Source organism: Sphaerodactylus townsendi, linkage group LG09 (assembly GCF_021028975.2).
Source record: "Sphaerodactylus townsendi isolate TG3544 linkage group LG09, MPM_Stown_v2.3, whole genome shotgun sequence".
In the NCBI taxonomy this organism is placed as follows: domain Eukaryota; kingdom Metazoa; phylum Chordata; class Lepidosauria; order Squamata; family Sphaerodactylidae; genus Sphaerodactylus; species Sphaerodactylus townsendi.
In genome coordinates this window covers 16,585,688-16,602,302 of record NC_059433.1, presented here as the reverse complement: position 1 = coordinate 16,602,302, position 16,615 = coordinate 16,585,688, and the positions used below count along the sequence as shown (strand labels likewise).

Below are 16,615 nucleotides of genomic sequence, written 5' to 3'. Positions count from 1 at the left end.
TGCAGGATGGAATTTAACTAGTGCCATTTTGTTCCATTCATCTTGCCCTTTTTCTGGAACACTCAGTGCAAAATCAGCAGGGATTAAGTAGACATGAATTTTGTTGCACTTTTTCAACTACTAGACTTGTTGAAATGTATCTTCACACAACATTATATAACAGTGCTGCCATGCCCCTCCAAAATTTTGTTAAAGAACACATTCCCTATAACAGTAGTGGCGAACCTATGGCACACGTGCTTGAAGTGGAACTTAGAGCCCTCTTTGTGGGCACGCGCGCCATCACCCCACTTTGGGCACTCGGCAGTGGCATAGCGTCAAGAGGGCGAGGGGTGCGCAATGGATTGGGTGTGTGCCCCTGTGGGGGCGTGGCAAGGGTGTTCCAGGGGTGTGATGAGGTGTTTCAGGGCATTCCAAGGCAGGGGCAGATGGGGGCGTGGCAGGGCGTGGGGCGCACACGTGCCCCGGATGCAGTTTGCCCTTGCTCCACCCCTGGCACTCAGTCTCTAAAAGGTTCGCCATCACTGCCCTATAAAATGTGTTCATTCTTGTTGCCACAGAATGAGATGAATTCCACCTACAATAATCATTAAGGTCCAGATTTGAAACTCAAAATCTCTTTCAAAACAAGGAGGGTCTAGTGTGCCTTTTGAAATAAAAAATGGATCCAGTAAAAATGGATTCAATTTCCTTGTGAAAGGAGAATACTATACATTTCTGTTTATTAATGCAGTCATTGTTCTCTGTATTTTCTTGATGCCAGACCTTGTTGTGTGATGGAAATGTTTATAATACCCACCAATGTTTAGGCTTCCTCTGTATTGTCAACCACCACACAGTCTTTTTCCAAGAACATATTTAATTTTATATTTCAGATTATTGTGGCATTTCAAAATTTTCACCTAGAGATCCAATTCCATCTTTTGGCCCTGAATTGATAGGATTTTTCCCTTCCAAATTATGTGCAACAGTATATTGTCAACTCTCATACTAATAAATTTAACAAAAATATCCCTTATTTACTTTTATATATTTAAAATATTTATATATCAGTCTTTTCTGAGTACCTTATGAATTTCTTCCTTCCAGAACAGCTTGAGTTTTTGTTACATGCTATTTCCATTTAACACCCTGACAAACTCTTCTGGCTGGTTGGCTTGATTTATTTATTTATATCCCACCCTATCCCCGCAGGACTCAGCACTTCAAATTTATTTTCTTTATTCAAAGTCTATTTCTTCAAATCCAGCCGTTAGTTTTATCATCTCCTCTTTCCACAAATGTTGTTTGATAGCTTCTCAGGAAGGTTCAATTTTCTGTCTTTCTGTTTCTTCTCTATCTTATTTCATCTTCACATATGTGCAATCTATTCTGTACTTCTTGAGAATGATAACCCATCATAATTTGCTCAGTTTATTGGAATTGCTTGTTTGTGCAAACAGGGGAAATACATTCATTAGTAGGAGAGTCTCTTACTTAGCTTTTAATTTGTCCATTTGTGCATGTCTATCTTAATCATACTATTCCAAAACAGTAAAAATTCTCCAGGTGATAGTCTGTAAGGTTGGTTTCAGATTGGAAGCGGCTCTGCTTCTGGGCCAGAAAGTACCTTATGGACAGATTTAAATCCAAGCTGGGTTTGCATGACTTATTATATGACTACTGTATTTACTGATGAACTACAAGCTTCAGCAAGTAGAATTCATGACTAGTTCAAAAGATCAAATAGTGACAAGTACAGGAAACAATGCCATATGGCTGCATTATGATCTACAAAAAGCAATGATTTAACTTCATTTATACACCACTTTTAACTCCAATGGGTTTACATAATTCTCCTGTTGTCCATTTTATCCTCACAACAACTCTGCCGGTGGGTTATTCTGAAAGTGTGACTGTCCCAAGATAACCCAGCAAGCTTCCCTGGCAGAACAAGGATTCAATCTTGGGTCTCCCAATACTAGCCCAATGTTCTAACCACTACACCATAATTGTTCTTACATGAAAGGGATAGCTGGTGTCAGTATAATCCCACCCATACTGATAAATATATATTTCACCCTTCTCACATAATCACTTCCTTACAGATAATATAAGGGCAGTAAGAGAAGCAGCTATAAAGTACAATGTGCATATCACTCAGTTAATTGAAGATCCAGTATGTATGTTACGGTGATGGGCTTAGTTCTGAAGACAAAAATGGATGTCAAGGTAATGGGTTCAGTTCCAAACAAGGCAAGTTAAGAACATGGATTTGGACTATTTCAATAAAATAAATTAATGAATGGTACAGAAAAAGATGATTAATTACACATATTTGCATGTGTAAAAAGAAAATGCATATAAAAGTGTTATGTTTGCAGTGTTTTTTTAAAAAAACTGTTTTTCTTCATCAGTAAGTATATCAGGGCCTGGAATATATCTTATTACACCTAAGCAGGCAGCACTCATTTATTGAGATGTCCCTGGGGTGGGAGGAATTGGCTGCAAGTTAATGTGACACCTTTGTTTTTTGGGGGAAAGTAACACTTTCTCAATAACCTCATCAATCTGAGATGGAAACAACATGAAAGCCCATTTAACTGAACCTCTAAAAAACCAAGCTGCTTCATAGTTTAAAAAAAAAAAGCAGCCTGGGTACTTTATGTACATGCAGCATTTGTGTATGAACATAAATACTACTTCTATTGAAAAATTTTATATACAGCACTAGTAACTTTTAGCAACATAAAATATTGTTACACATGTATAAACCATAGTCTAAAATAGTAACACTAGACTTTTATGAAAGACATAACCTAATACATTTGGGAAAAATATTTTATTTTCAGCTAAGCAACATGAAAGAACTGAGGAATTATGTCTAGTGAAATCCCTTTAACGAAACAGGCTACTAGGTTGGCTCTAAAGAAAAAGCTAGGTTTTCTCTGCTTCTATCTAGCTGGGAAAATATGCTGTGCTACCAAATCCAATCAGTCTTTAATTCATTTGGGGGAATTTCATAAATTATTCTCTCAGCATTGAAGAAGCAATAATTTTATCTCCTTCATTTCAATGAATGACAGTTTGTTGCTGGACAACTCAGTTTGTTTTGAACAAAACATCTACTATAGTACCCATTTTCAACGACAAGAAGCAGACATCGTGCAGATTTGAATGAAAGACTTATGCCTTTTGCTATCAACGTCCTTTGCGAAGATGATCAGTATCAGGATGCCAGCCTCCAGGTGGGACCTGAAGATCTCCTGAAATTACAGTTTATACAGCTTACCTCCAGACCACAGAGATCCCACTAGGACTTCACAGCTACAGTATGGCTGCAGGCAGTGGTGGGATCCAAAAATTTTAATTTTAAATAACAGGTTCCGATGGTGGTGGGTTTCAAACAGAGAAGTCAGAGACCTGAAGACCTTAATTCTTGCCTTTTAATGGTCTTGGGCCATCGTACGTGCAGGACCGCCTCTCCAGATACACTCCTCAAGCATTATGCTCAGTAAACAACAACCTACTGGTGACCCCTGGCCCAAAAGCAGTCCATCTGTCCTTGCACAGGGCCAGGGTTTTTTTTTACCCTGGCCGCACTCTGGTGGAATGCTCAAATGGCTGAGGACTTGTCATAGTTTTACAGGGCCTGTAGGACAGAGGTATTCCACAAGGTCTACAGTTGAGGACAGCAACAACACCTGTTTGGCCTCCCCTTTCCCCTCCCTTGCCCTTTCCTTTCCCCTAATTTAATTTTTTCCCTTTTCCCCTTTCCCCAAGTCAGTATGAATGGAGTTGTGAGAATGGCCTTATAATCCCTCCCCTTTCGATGATGTATTGTAAATGTGAATTTTATATGATTTTAATGTATTTCTTATGTTTTTGCATTGTTCATCACCCTGTACCCACATGGGGAAGGGCATATAAACAAACAAACAAATAAATAAATGTGGCCAGAAGAAGTACTTTCAAATTCATTATCCTTTTTTTCCTCTGGGGGAACCTACTTTTCCCAGTGAAGTTTGGTTCAGGGGTCCCTTACTAATGGACCCTCAAAGGCCTGTAGTCCCCATCTATCCTGTTTCTAGCTCCCTTTTGGGAAACAAGGGGGGGGCACCCCTTTGGGGAGTCCTTTGCCTCTTGGTCAGCTAAACCATCACTTAGCTAACTTGGGTGGTATCATTAGGAGGGCCCCCCAAAAAATCTCTGAAATTTTGGTGCTGCTAGCCCATTGGGTGGCCAGGGAAGTGGCTTCTATTCTGTTGGTTGCACTGTGGCTCCCAGAGAAGGGCGAGCTGGCCCTATCCTTGCCATCTCCCTGCTGCGCACCGGCTGGCCCTCACAGTGTCTTTTTTTTTGGGCAAGGCTGAAGATACCACTTTCTTTCTAACCAGCCTGCAGGCAGCAGGGCAAGCAAATCAAGTATTCTTTCGCTTCTCAGAATGAGGAACGGGTAGCTAAGCAAACCCCTTATATATAGTGTAAACTTATCATTCATATTTAAATGTCAAAAAATCACCTCAATGGTGGCTAGAGCCCAGATTCTCCTTTTATTGAAAAGCAAGGGTCCAAATATGGACCCTTTGAGTGTTAAAGGTTCCCTACCCCTATGCTAGCCTAAAAACTGTGCCCCCTGCAGGCCAAAAACTGAAAAACACTAAAAAATGCCAAAGAAGTACACACGAACCTGCAATGTTTGCGCCCTCCCACAAGGGGGCACCTGGTGCAACATGCACACCCCCCACCCCCCGCCCCCTGGTAACTTTGCCTCTGGATACCATTAGTAAGCTATACAGAGAAACAACAAAATAGGCATGAGTTGGAAGAGGCTGAGCTTCAAAGAAGCACCTATATCATTAGAGCCTGGGTCCAAATGATAGCTCAGGGAACTTCCATGTGCTCAATAAAACTTTGAGGCTCCTCTTGACAACAAGTCAATTGCACTGTCCTTTAATTCAGGAGACATTTGGAAACTGGTGGCACAGCATGAGGTAATGCAGCCAGGGAATTAAAGGAAAGCTCGAGGCGCATGAACTAGCACATAGTCATATAAGAGGTACTTCGGATCCCAGTACAGGCACTAAGCTGTATAGCTGAAAGACAGACAGAGACTTCTGCACTAAGAGTCAGTAGCTGCTGGCTAGCTACTCAATGCCAGTGAGATCACATATGCTGCCATCTAATTGAAGAAAGTTTATACTGAAAACTACTGACAGTGCTTCACTGTTTAATTTATAGATTTTCAGATTGCCCATTACTCACTTAGCCTTCTTTACTCATGACAAAAGACCACCCTTTGCTTGGCAATAAATTGTTTTACAAGTCCAACCTCTTGCTCTCCCATCCACTAGCTTACCATCTGGAATTCTCTTAATAAATTTTATCAGTGAACCTCTGCACAGATGAAGCGGTTACAATAGGTATGTAGTTTCAGCACTTGCAAACAATGAGAAACAAATTGTTCAAACAGTACTTTGCAAAACTACAGTTAGGAAAAAAGAATTCAGAACACTGAAGTGGTAAAACATCCTTGCCATACACTGCTGCTTCTGGAAACCTGCTATGGGATACTGGTTGCACCACAGATGGACAGTTTCAAAGTCTACCACTAAGTATTTTATATTAAGCACAAAGTATTACCACCTTTCACAAATTTTGGATAAATTTGATATGGACAGTTTCCTGCCTTCATGTAACAGAAATGGTATTTATGATTCAGTGTTTGTATTACACAACAAATTAAGAGTGAATGGGCTGTGAGACAAACGCAGTACACATACTGCTCCAGCACTGGACACATCTGTGCTTCCTGCTATCAGTTCTCTCAAAAAAAGTTCTGAAGTCTTGCGGCTCTTGTTTCATAGCACTCAGTGAAGTGCCTAGACCAGGGGTCCCAAATATGGTAACCACCAACACCTTTCCTGGTAGCCCGGAAAACGTGTCTTTACACAGTGGGTGGGGCCAGGTGGGGCTCCTCCCCAGCAGGGCTTCTGTTTGGCCGCTGAAATCTGATGGGATGGACAGTTTAAAATAATAATGTTTCTGTGGCAGCTGCCACTACAGTGTTGGACTTATTCTCTCACATTTTTCCTTTTTAGTTGAAGTTAAAAATGTGGTTACATCTTTGCTTACTAAGGCAAAAATATAAAAATCAACTTTAACTTCTCGATGGTTGCAAGAAAGCCACTAGCATACAGCATGTTGTGCAGTAGACCTGAGTCTTCATCTGGGAAACTTAGGGTCTCTTTGTCAGACGGAGTAATATTCACTGCCATAAAAGAGATGGTGGTGAGACCATTTTAAAAAAAACCCTTAACTCTTTGGAACCAAATTATCTGGCAAATTACCACTCTATCTCCCTTTGTTCATTCTCAAGCAATAATGCTTAATCACAGAATGGATAATAATGATGATCTCGGTTTTTACTGGTCTGGTTTGGAGTAAGAGATAGTTTTAGCTGCTTGACTACAGACTACAGACATATGTAGACAGAATAGGCATGGTGAGCTCATGCACTGGCTTTTTTTGGGGGGGGGGGAGGATTTTCACTGCCAATGACTATACTAACTGCCAGTGGCGTATTGGCAAAATTAGCCCCCCACAAGACCAGGAAGATGGCAGTGGGGGGCTGAGCTAGACGCCCTCGACCCTGTCCTTGTTGATGATATTGGGGTGGGGTCGAGGGCACTCGAAGAAGACGAGGGGAGGGCATAAGGGACTGTCAGCTGGGAGGGGGGAGGGGCCAGGGGCCAGGGGGTATGGCGACAGCAAGGGGCGGAGCCCTGCCCCCAGGTGGGGAAGAGACAATTTGTCCTGGGGGGGCATTTACCCACGGTATGCCTCTGGTATCTTCTGGGCCATCTATCAAGTCTGGAAGTTCCACATTATCCCATTATAACTCATTTATCCAAACACAATAAAGCTTCTCAGTAACAGGAACTGAAGTTCTATTAGACTGTTCTGTGTCTCAAAAAAGTTGCTACCCATAGAACACTTGTAAATATGACTTGGCAAACAAGTTCTCATAGAAGCATAAATCTCGAGTAGTTACCACCAATTAAACTGCTTCCTGGAGATCCACAACAGAGACAAATCTGAAATATCTCTACAACTTCTCTCTATATTAAATTTTTTTTAATTTTCTAAGTATCTGAAAACTTTAACGATGGAGAGTGTCAGAAGTCCTGAATAACTCAGAAGAAAAACAAAGTTTAGTTAAAATCTGGATCTATAAGAACATAAGAACAAGCCTGCTGGATCAGACCAAAGTCCATCTAGTCCAGCACTTTGCTACTCGCAGTGGCCCACCAGGTGCCTTCGGGAGCTCATATGCAGGATCTGAAAGCAATGGCCTTCTGCTGCTGCTCCTCCTGAGCACCTGGTCTGCTAAGGCATTCTCAGATCAAGGAGGATCAAGATTGGTAGCCATAGATCGACTTCTCCTCCACAAATCTGTCCAAGCCCTTTTTAAAGCTATCCAGGCTAGTGGTCATCACCACCTCCTGTGGCAGCATATTCCAGACACAAATCACACGTTGAGTGAAAAAAATGTTACCTTTTATTAGTCCTAATTCTTCCCTCCAGCATTTTCAATGTATGCTCCCTGGTTCTAGTATTGTGAGAAAGAGAGAAAAATTTCTCTCTGTCAACATTTTCTATCCCATGCATAATTTTATAAGTTCATCTATGTTCGGGTAATTAATCTTACGTATTCTCATGTAGTATACTGTTCTATGTTACACATCAAAAGCTACAGGACATGGCCTTTAAGGACTGAAAAAGTCTACTGCCCTCCTCTATTGATAGATTTCAGGTTTAGATATGTGTAGACTATCCAGAAGACTGATACATAAAACAGAGAAACATTACAGAGAGGGACAATATTTCTTTAAGGATAAAAAATGTATTTGAGCTAGGCCCTAATGACAGAGTCTACATGATAAGTCACAAAAAATTATTTGAAATTGCTCAGTTAACAAATGCAGAGATAGAGAAAAGGGCACAAAGAAAAAAGTTTGAAGACTTATTTTATGTAAGAAAGGTTCTTTAGCTATCCATTAGGATGACATTTTGATGTATTAAAGTGGTAAGCACAGGTAGTCTCGAGTTCTCATGATGTAAATGGCATGTGCTTGAATTTTCTTTATACAACTTTTCTTTGTAAACGCAGAGGTTCTGAGGCTATAGAAATATGGCTAATCTATATTTCATCTAGGAAGTTCTTTTGAATGTAAAAGCATTCATCTTGGCCTGCCACATTTTTGTTGCCAAAAGGTAAGAGATTCCAGGTTCATCTAACTTGTGTTACAGGTCTGACAACTTAATACAGTCAGAATCCATTCACTACAAAAGAACCTTCATTTTACCACTACTGCAAATCTACTTTAATTTTTTTTTTAAAGATCATCATTATATTTATGTTATAGCATGTCTACAAAACATAAGTACCAAGTCAAAACTTATATGCACACAGTCTTTACTTTTTGTCCTTTTAAGAAATACAAAATGAGTTTTCTGGTAAAAGTGGGGTTGCTATGCATACTCCACACAAAATGTGTTTTAAAATAGTAAACAAAAATTTATTTGTTCAATTCATACAATCGTACAAAATTTTATTTGTTCAATTCATACAATCACTTTTACTCCACACAAAATACAATTAAGTAGAAACAAGTAGAAACAACAGATGGTACAAATGTCAACAAATGGCAATAATGTCAAAAATAAACAGAACCCTTTTCTTCTTTCTCTGACCCAAGCAGTAACCCCCACTACTTAAAAAGTATACTAATAACCAGTGGTGGGATTCAAATAATTTAACAACCAGTTCCGGTGGTGGGATTCAAATAATTTAACAACTGGTTGTTTACAAGCACCGTTTTAACAACCGGTTCTGCCGAAGTGGTGCGAACCTGCTGGATCCCACCACTGCTAATAACCCGATGTAAATCATTGTCCAGAATATAAAAAATGTATAAGGACTTTTACAGCTACTTTCATTGTTGAGCAGTGGGATCACTGCAGAATGTGTGTAATAGGCATGTTCTATTTAAGTTCCAATAATAACTGAGCTGCAGCATTCCGTACCAACTGGAGTCTCCAATTTGACTTTAAAGTGAGACCTGTATAGAACGGTCCATTGGTCACTTACTGTGAAGGGGCCTTCTCCTGGTAGGCGATGTCCCTGGGCACCATGTGGGGCCCCCGCAAAATCACCCCCATGGCCCTCCGTCATGCTGCAGCTGCAGCCCCGACGGGCCCCTCCCAGCATTTAGTGCTCAACTGCCCCCCTGGTCATGCCTCCTCCGCTCCCCCGTGGCAGAGTTGAGCCGAGCCAGGCAGCCAAGGACTGGGCGAGGCGGCAGCCTGGTCAGAGAAAAGGAACTGTTGGGGTCAGTGGCAAAGGTGGCAGAATGATGGTGGGGTGGCGAGAGGCTTGGGTGGCCAGCGCCTTGCTGGCCCTGGCAGTGAGTGGCACTTCCCTGGCCCGGTTCCCCACTCGCCCTCCAGCTTCCCGGGCCTGGAGGGGCCATGGAGACCTGATGGCACCTTGCTCTTCCCAGGGCGGGCCTGCAGCTCAGAGGCATTGCACAGCAGGGCTTCATCCCTTTGCCTCCCTCCCTGCTTCCCTCCCTCAGCCCAATGGCCCACATGGTGGAGCACGTGGAGGCTCTGCAGATCCCTTGGGGCACCTTTGGACAAAGATGCCCTGTCCACGCATGATAGTGGAAAGGGGCTGCTGCTGGGGAGCTGCCAGGGGGTTGGGTCGGGTGCTCCTGACTTTGCCCCCAGGAGGACCAGGGCACTGGCTGAGCAGCTCCAGATGCGGAACAGCCCAGTGGATGGCCAAGGGCTCAGGGAGTCTTTCACTCCACAAGATGGGCAGGGAGGATCCCACAAAATGGATGCCAACTTTAGGCCTGAAATGGAGGGGTCGAGGGAAGAACATACATAGATTTGCCCCTAACTGGCTGATGTAATGGCTACCAGGAATAAGAGCTGCTCCATTTTTCCCTAGATGGAGCCACTGCATCCCAGTGGGCCAGAACTGTAAGTTGTAGTATACTACATAAACTGGCCAATGCTCTCTTACTCCACATTGTTTGAAACAATCAAGGAGACTATTAGAACTGAAGTAAGCTCCACTTAAATCAGTAGTTCTCAACCTCCCTAATGCCGCAACCCTTTAATACAGTTCCTCATGTTGTGGTGACCCCCAACCCTAACATTTATCCATTTTACAGATGGAGAACACTGATGCAGAGAGTCTTAGGTGACCCCTGTGAAAGGGTCATTCTCAACCCCCAGGTTGAGAACCACTGACTTAAATCAATCACACCTATTCCATGTTTGTATGTAAATGATTACAATCAATTACTTCTGATAATCACTACAAAATTCTCAGAATGAAAGGAAAATCTTTCCTGTTAGCTCTCAACCATGTTTTTTGTAAAGCATACTTTGGTATTACATGTGAACTAACCCTCTGTTACAAAAAACATATTATTAAAATACATATCTGTTCACCCCACACATCTGGTCTCACTGTTGGTTGAGCTTTTGTTTAATGGCAAGTGTTGGAGTGTTTCAACTGGATGCAGATTTAAGGAACAAATAGTACGATCCTATGCAGAGTTCCTCTAGTCTAAGCCCAATGAAATGAATGGACTTACCCTGGAGTAACTCTTTTTAGGAATGCACTGAAAAAGCTACCTAAAATGCTTAAAGTGTGGTGCAGACCAATTCTTTGCAACTAGTGCTAAAAACTTAAAAACACTGGTACTAATTTTACACACACTGAAACATCCCAGAGCTCTATGATTTGTGATCAGACTATGTTACTAGAGAAAAATGAAAGACTAGTTTTGAGAAGAACAACAAAACCCAAAAGAGACTGGGAAGAGATTCAACAAAGTATAAACATATAGCAGCCTGCAAAAGTAGAGGAACTAAGGACCAAAAAGAGAGAGAGAGAGAACGAAAAGACTGTTGAAAGTGCTTCTGTGGTGAACAGGTTAGGCTCCACCTTTCCCTGATAGCAACCAACTGTAGGAGGTGAGAAGGATAGGTCAGCAGTCATTAGTTGAGTTGGAATCAGAGCTGGCTGAAGGGAAGAACTAACGGCTTGAACCAGCATGCAACAAATCAGCAACCTGCCCCTGACTGATAGTTAACTTGTAATAAAGTATCCTAAATGGCATAGGGCTATGGTCCAAAAGTTCAGCTGTAAAGAAACTTTGTAATCTCTACCTGATTCTCTCCAATGTTGTGTTCAAACCATAAATTAAACTTAAGTCCTTGTTTGTTTAACTCTGTGGGCTGGATGTGTATGGTATCTAGGAAAGAAGTACCAACACAAACTAAAATCACTATTTTTGTAAACACGCATATGTTAGAGTGTCAGTTGATTGTGGCAGCACATGACTGAAGAAATAGTTGAGTCCCAATCCACAACAGCTCTGTGCAGTGCAAGTGAAGGGTGATTACTGAAGGGGACTAGGTTCCCTGTCTGGTGGTATCTCTGTAAAAGGGAATCTTATGTATGAAAGGGTCAGGGCTGACTACATATTCTAAAGGAGGCAAGATGTAAAAGAGGTGGTAGAGGGTGGTGGAGCTCCTGTGTCCCAGTTTTTTCTCGTCCTTTATCATGTATGTATTAACCACTTTGGGATTATCCCTCAGAAATCTAGTCCTGCTATATACCTGGAACATCTTGTTAATTACAATTGCAAATGGGTCATGACTAGAGCAAGGTGTAACTCTTTTCCGTCAGTACATCTTCAAGGTCGCTTCTCTAATATCCCACAAAATGAGCGTTGCTGTCGATTCTGTCCTGATACAACTGATTCACTTTCTCATATTCTGCTTCACTGTTCAAAACACAACAACATCAGAACTGACTTGAGAACTGTATGACCAACAGGATTTATGCTCCTTTCTGATAAGTTAAAAATGGCTAAGCTTCTAAATAACTCTAATGCTGAAATCTCTGAAGCTGTTGCTACATTTTTACTCTGTGTGCTGCAAGTTGTGCAATAATGATCTTTTTATTGTATTTGGAATTCATGACACACACTGGTTTTATGCCTAATAAAGGTTTTGGATTTGGTATTAACCACTAGCACACCAGATTTGCTATTAACTGCAACAGAGAAACCTGACATCTGACAGACATTCCAGTTGCACAGAATATATACCTCGACACATAAAAAGAGACGGACACATTTAAGTTCTGAACATATAAATTTCTGATGAGATAATCTCTTCTGACAGAAAGCCTGTTACAATGCCGATTGCAATCCTGTAAATCACGTACTGCTGCTAGGCATCCGGCATACATCCTGTTTAACTCAAACAATGTAGATGATAACATAATATCAAGGAACCGTGCTACGTATACCATGCAAGTGTCAAACACCACCCCATGAGTCACATAAGCAACTCTGTCAATACAAATGTAGTGTAAAAGAAAAAGTTCCTCCATTTGTTACATTTAGTTTCATTTGCAGCTCACATTAAACTCATTATCTCCAATGAGATGCTGATATTTTGTACTAAATATACCTAACCCAAGCATTTTCTTCTTTTAATCATTACAAGGTAACTTCACCAAGCCTCATATCTAGCAAAAGAATTAAACAATCCTAATTTGCACCTCCACTGAAGCTCTGCACACGTAGTAGACATTGTGGACATCATAGATGCTAGACTCTAAAAACACACAACTACTATACATGTAAACAAATGCTGTTACACTGCATTACATCTACACCCTGCAATCTGGAACATCAAGTGCGATGAATACCTTTGGCACTATCCAAGCTGGAGCTCGTACTACCTGTACTGAAAAGACAATAAAAAGAATGCCACCTGCAAAGTTCAACCTTCTCCAAGCACATTGATGGCTTACAGCATTCAGCCACTAGGCTCCTTGCTGAAGCTTCCATATAACGCCTCTTCTGAAAGACCTACATTGGCTGCCTGTCAAATACTACATCGTCTTCAAAGTCTTGGTGTTAACCTTTAAGGCTATTAGTGATCTTGGACCTGCATACCTGCGAAACCATCTCTCCCCATATTGCCCTCAAAGACCTTTCTGGTCTGCGGAGGGGAACTTGTTAATGGTCCTGGACCTCAGGGATGTTCGGCTGGCTACAACACAGGTCAGGGCTTTCACAGCCCTGGCCTTGGCCTGGTGGAAAGCTCTCCCTGGTGACATCCCGGCCCTGCGGAGTCTGTGTCAATTCCGCAGAGCCTGTAAAACAGAGTTGTTCTGCCAGGCCTTTTCTGTCAGGCCAGCCGGGCATCCCCACCGCTAAGATCATTTCTGGTCCTCGTCTGGGTATAGAGCGTGCATCCGTTTTTATGTCCCCATGTTGGTTTCTTTTTATGCCATCTGTTTGTAATCTGCTTTTAAGCCTATGCTATGTATAGTGTTTAAATGTTGATTTTTATACTATTTTTTGTATTGATTGTTTTATATGCTTTTATTGTAAGCCGCCCTGAGTCCTGCAGGAAATTAGTAGGATATAAGTGTAATAAATAAATAAATTAAGTAAGGGTTCAGTACTTGAATTTATGAAATCAGATTATGTTGCCCTTTCTTAACAATCCACAACACAGATCTGGCTTTTTTTACAGCTGCAGCACACTGCAGTGACACTTTCACTAAACTTTCCCTCTCAGTCCATTGTTTCAATTGACATCACCTTACACTTACTACCGTGTTTCCCCGAATATAAGACAGTGTCTTATATTAATTTTTGCTCCCAAAGATGCGCTATGTCTTATTTTCAGGGGATGTCTTATATTTCTGTATTCTGTTCGTCAGGCATGCTTCCAAACAAAAACTTTGCTACGTCTTACTTTTGGGGGATGCCTTATATTTGGCACTTCAGCAAAACCTCTACTACGTCTTATTTTCCGGGGATGTCTTATATTCGGGGAAACAGGGTAACACTGAATTTCATTTGCCACCTTGTTGCCCACTCACACAATTTGCAGAGATCCTCCTAGAGCTCCTCACAATCAGCCCTGGTTCTCACCATCCTGAACAATCTTGTGTTCAACCATCTTGTGCCAAAAGGCAGTCTAGAAATAGACTGCCTTTACAACTAGTAAAATACCTTTACAAACTAGTAAAATACCTTTACAAACTAGTAAATAGAGATTCAAGGCAGGGTATGTAGCTTCCAGGAAGCCCTCAAACTCTCCTTTTAGAAATCCATATTACAACCAGAGGAAAGTCTTCACTTTTTGTGGCCATGGGGGGGGGGGGGAACCATCTTATCCAACTGCAGACTAGTATCCTTAAATGCAACACCCTTAAGAGTTGCTTCTCTTAAATGCAACACCCTTAAGAGTTGCCCTCCCTCTCCTCCCTTGCATGCCACCCCTCCGTCCCTCCCCTCCGTCCCTCCCTTCCTCCCCTTGCCTTGCATGCCACCCCTCCCCTCCCTCTTCCTCCGCTAGGGTAGTTGGGCCATGTCCAGATGCCGGGCCCCCTCCCTCCCCTCCCTTGCAATTTCCTACATTGACCAGGTATTTTTATGTAGAAATGATTAGGCAGTCTCAACAAAGACCATCAGGGATGATTCTGTAATGAGGTGATCACATCAGGTAACATAATTCAGGGATTAGCATCTTCCTGTCTTGCCCATCCAGTTGCCCATCCTCCCACTAGTCCTCTTCGTCTCACTCCCAAGTCCCTTCGAAAGCAGCATGCCAAACGAAGCAGGCCAATCCCCAAACTTTCATGACATTCCTTCCTCTAAAAAGTTTTCAGCTACCATTTCTGTTTATATGTTACCAAAGCAACCAGCATAATAGCCAAGTACTCTGGAGAGAAAGGAATCTCTGAAAACTTCTGAAAGTATAACAAGATTTTTAAGTGTGCCTCATTACCACTGTCATGATATAATGCCTATGGCCCTCAACTTCTCGGAGATGTCTGTGGAGGGAGACCTCCCATGCTTGACCAGAGAAGCAAGTGGGTGTGTTACCCTCCATGGCTTCTTTCCCTTCTGAGGAAACCAGCTGAGGTCACCCCTGCCCCGCTTCCAAGCAAAGTGGGCCAACGGGGCATGCCAAGGCTGTCGGGTCGATATGCAACCCAGTGGACTTGCATCCCCATTCACATTCTTCCCTGCCCCCTCCTGTGCAAAGCCATGATCCAGCTCTGCAAATAGGGAAGGGGGTTGCCTATGGAGATGGAGAGAACTCTCCTTCCCAGGCACCCTGCTGGCTCCCCTCTCCCTATGGAGAGTAAAAGAACTCTCCTCATCTTCACAAGCACCATGCAGCCGCTCCCCTTTAGAAAAGCTGGGATCCAGATTTCCAAATGGGGTGCCTAAGGAGATGGAGAGAACTCTCCCCATCTTCACAGGCACCCTGCTTCTCCCCTCCTTTTGCAAAGCTGGGATGCTTGGGGGGGCACAGTTTCTGTGTTTGCCCCAGGCCAGGCACCTGCGCCCCTGCAGGTAAGAATGCCTAGGACTGCAAGCTTAATTCTGCTTGGGGCACCTGTGAAGCCAGACCTTACCTACATGCACACCAAAGGACTTCCCTCTCTGCTTGCTGGTGCACGCTTCTCCCCCCAGCTTCACTTCCCTTAAAGCGAACAAGATGTTGAGAGGGAATCCTTCACAAGCACGCTGCAGACTTACCTGGCCGGTGATGCCCGTGATGAGAGCCACTTTCCTGAGACTCATTTCTCCACAGTCCCCAGCGTCCAGTTCACAGTGTGAGCAGGTGTCGCGCTGCTGCGGGTGTGCCATGGACCTGGCCAGGGGAGGGGCAGCAACAGCGGCTGCAGCGGTGGCACCCAGAGAGGGGAAGGACCGCAGCCAGTGGCTGAGGCACCCTAGGGGAAAAGGTGTGCCTCTAGAGGCTTATGAGAGAAGCAGGGGTCGCTTTGGGACCACTGGAGGAATTATATAGGGATAAGCAGGGCGAACAGACAGTGAATGTGGCGTGGTGGGTCTGCCTGGTTTCAAGGCGGAGGGAAAAGTTACTGTTGCTGTGAATGTTGGGTGCTTTTCGGTGCCCCGTCTTCCTCCCCCCTGCACAGGTGGGCGTCCTCCAGGTACTGAACAATCCTAATTTCCCTTCCCCTCTTCTCTGCCAGTGCGGGGCGAGCGGCACTCAAAGCACAGCCCCATCAACGCAGCCGTTTGGCGCGTGCCCCCCCAACCGCCGTTCCCCGCCTCACTGGCACTAACGGAAAGGTGGGGGAGGGACAACCCGAGATCCCTGACAGGCACCCCCGCGCTTCCTCGGTCTCTTGAAAACCGGCGATAGCCGCCACCTTCCCCAGCCAATCACAACAGGCGTCACTTTCTTTCCCTCTCGTTTTGCCTAGAATGAAAGCGACAAGCAGCCCCATCTCCGCCAAGTGGCAGAGCGTGATGAAGCCTGATTGGCTGACGTGGCCAACAGGAGGCGGAGCTGGTCAGTTTCCTCCAGCCGGCTCGCGAAGGGTTTGCAAAAACCAGAAGACTGACTTCCTGGTATAGGGGTGACGTAGCAGAGGGGAGCGTGCGCGTGCGCGTGCGCCTGGGATGGAATGCAGACTGAAGATAGGAGTTAGCAAAATGTTCCGGAAACGGAGATAAGCCCTCCTTAGGATGGAAAA

General features: G+C 43.4%; 1 protein-coding gene across 1 annotated transcript in view; it reads right to left on the bottom strand.

Moving 5' to 3' along the window:
• Positions 1-16,377, bottom strand: part of GMDS (GDP-mannose 4,6-dehydratase) — a 361,677-nt gene extending 345,300 nt beyond the window's left edge. The window contains exon 1 of the mRNA XM_048508014.1: positions 15,648-16,377. Within this exon, the coding sequence (XP_048363971.1) occupies positions 15,648-15,758 (111 nt within the window). The 5' untranslated portion in view covers positions 15,759-16,377. The remainder of the gene's footprint in view (positions 1-15,647) is intronic.
• Positions 16,378-16,615: the final 238 nt, after the last annotated feature.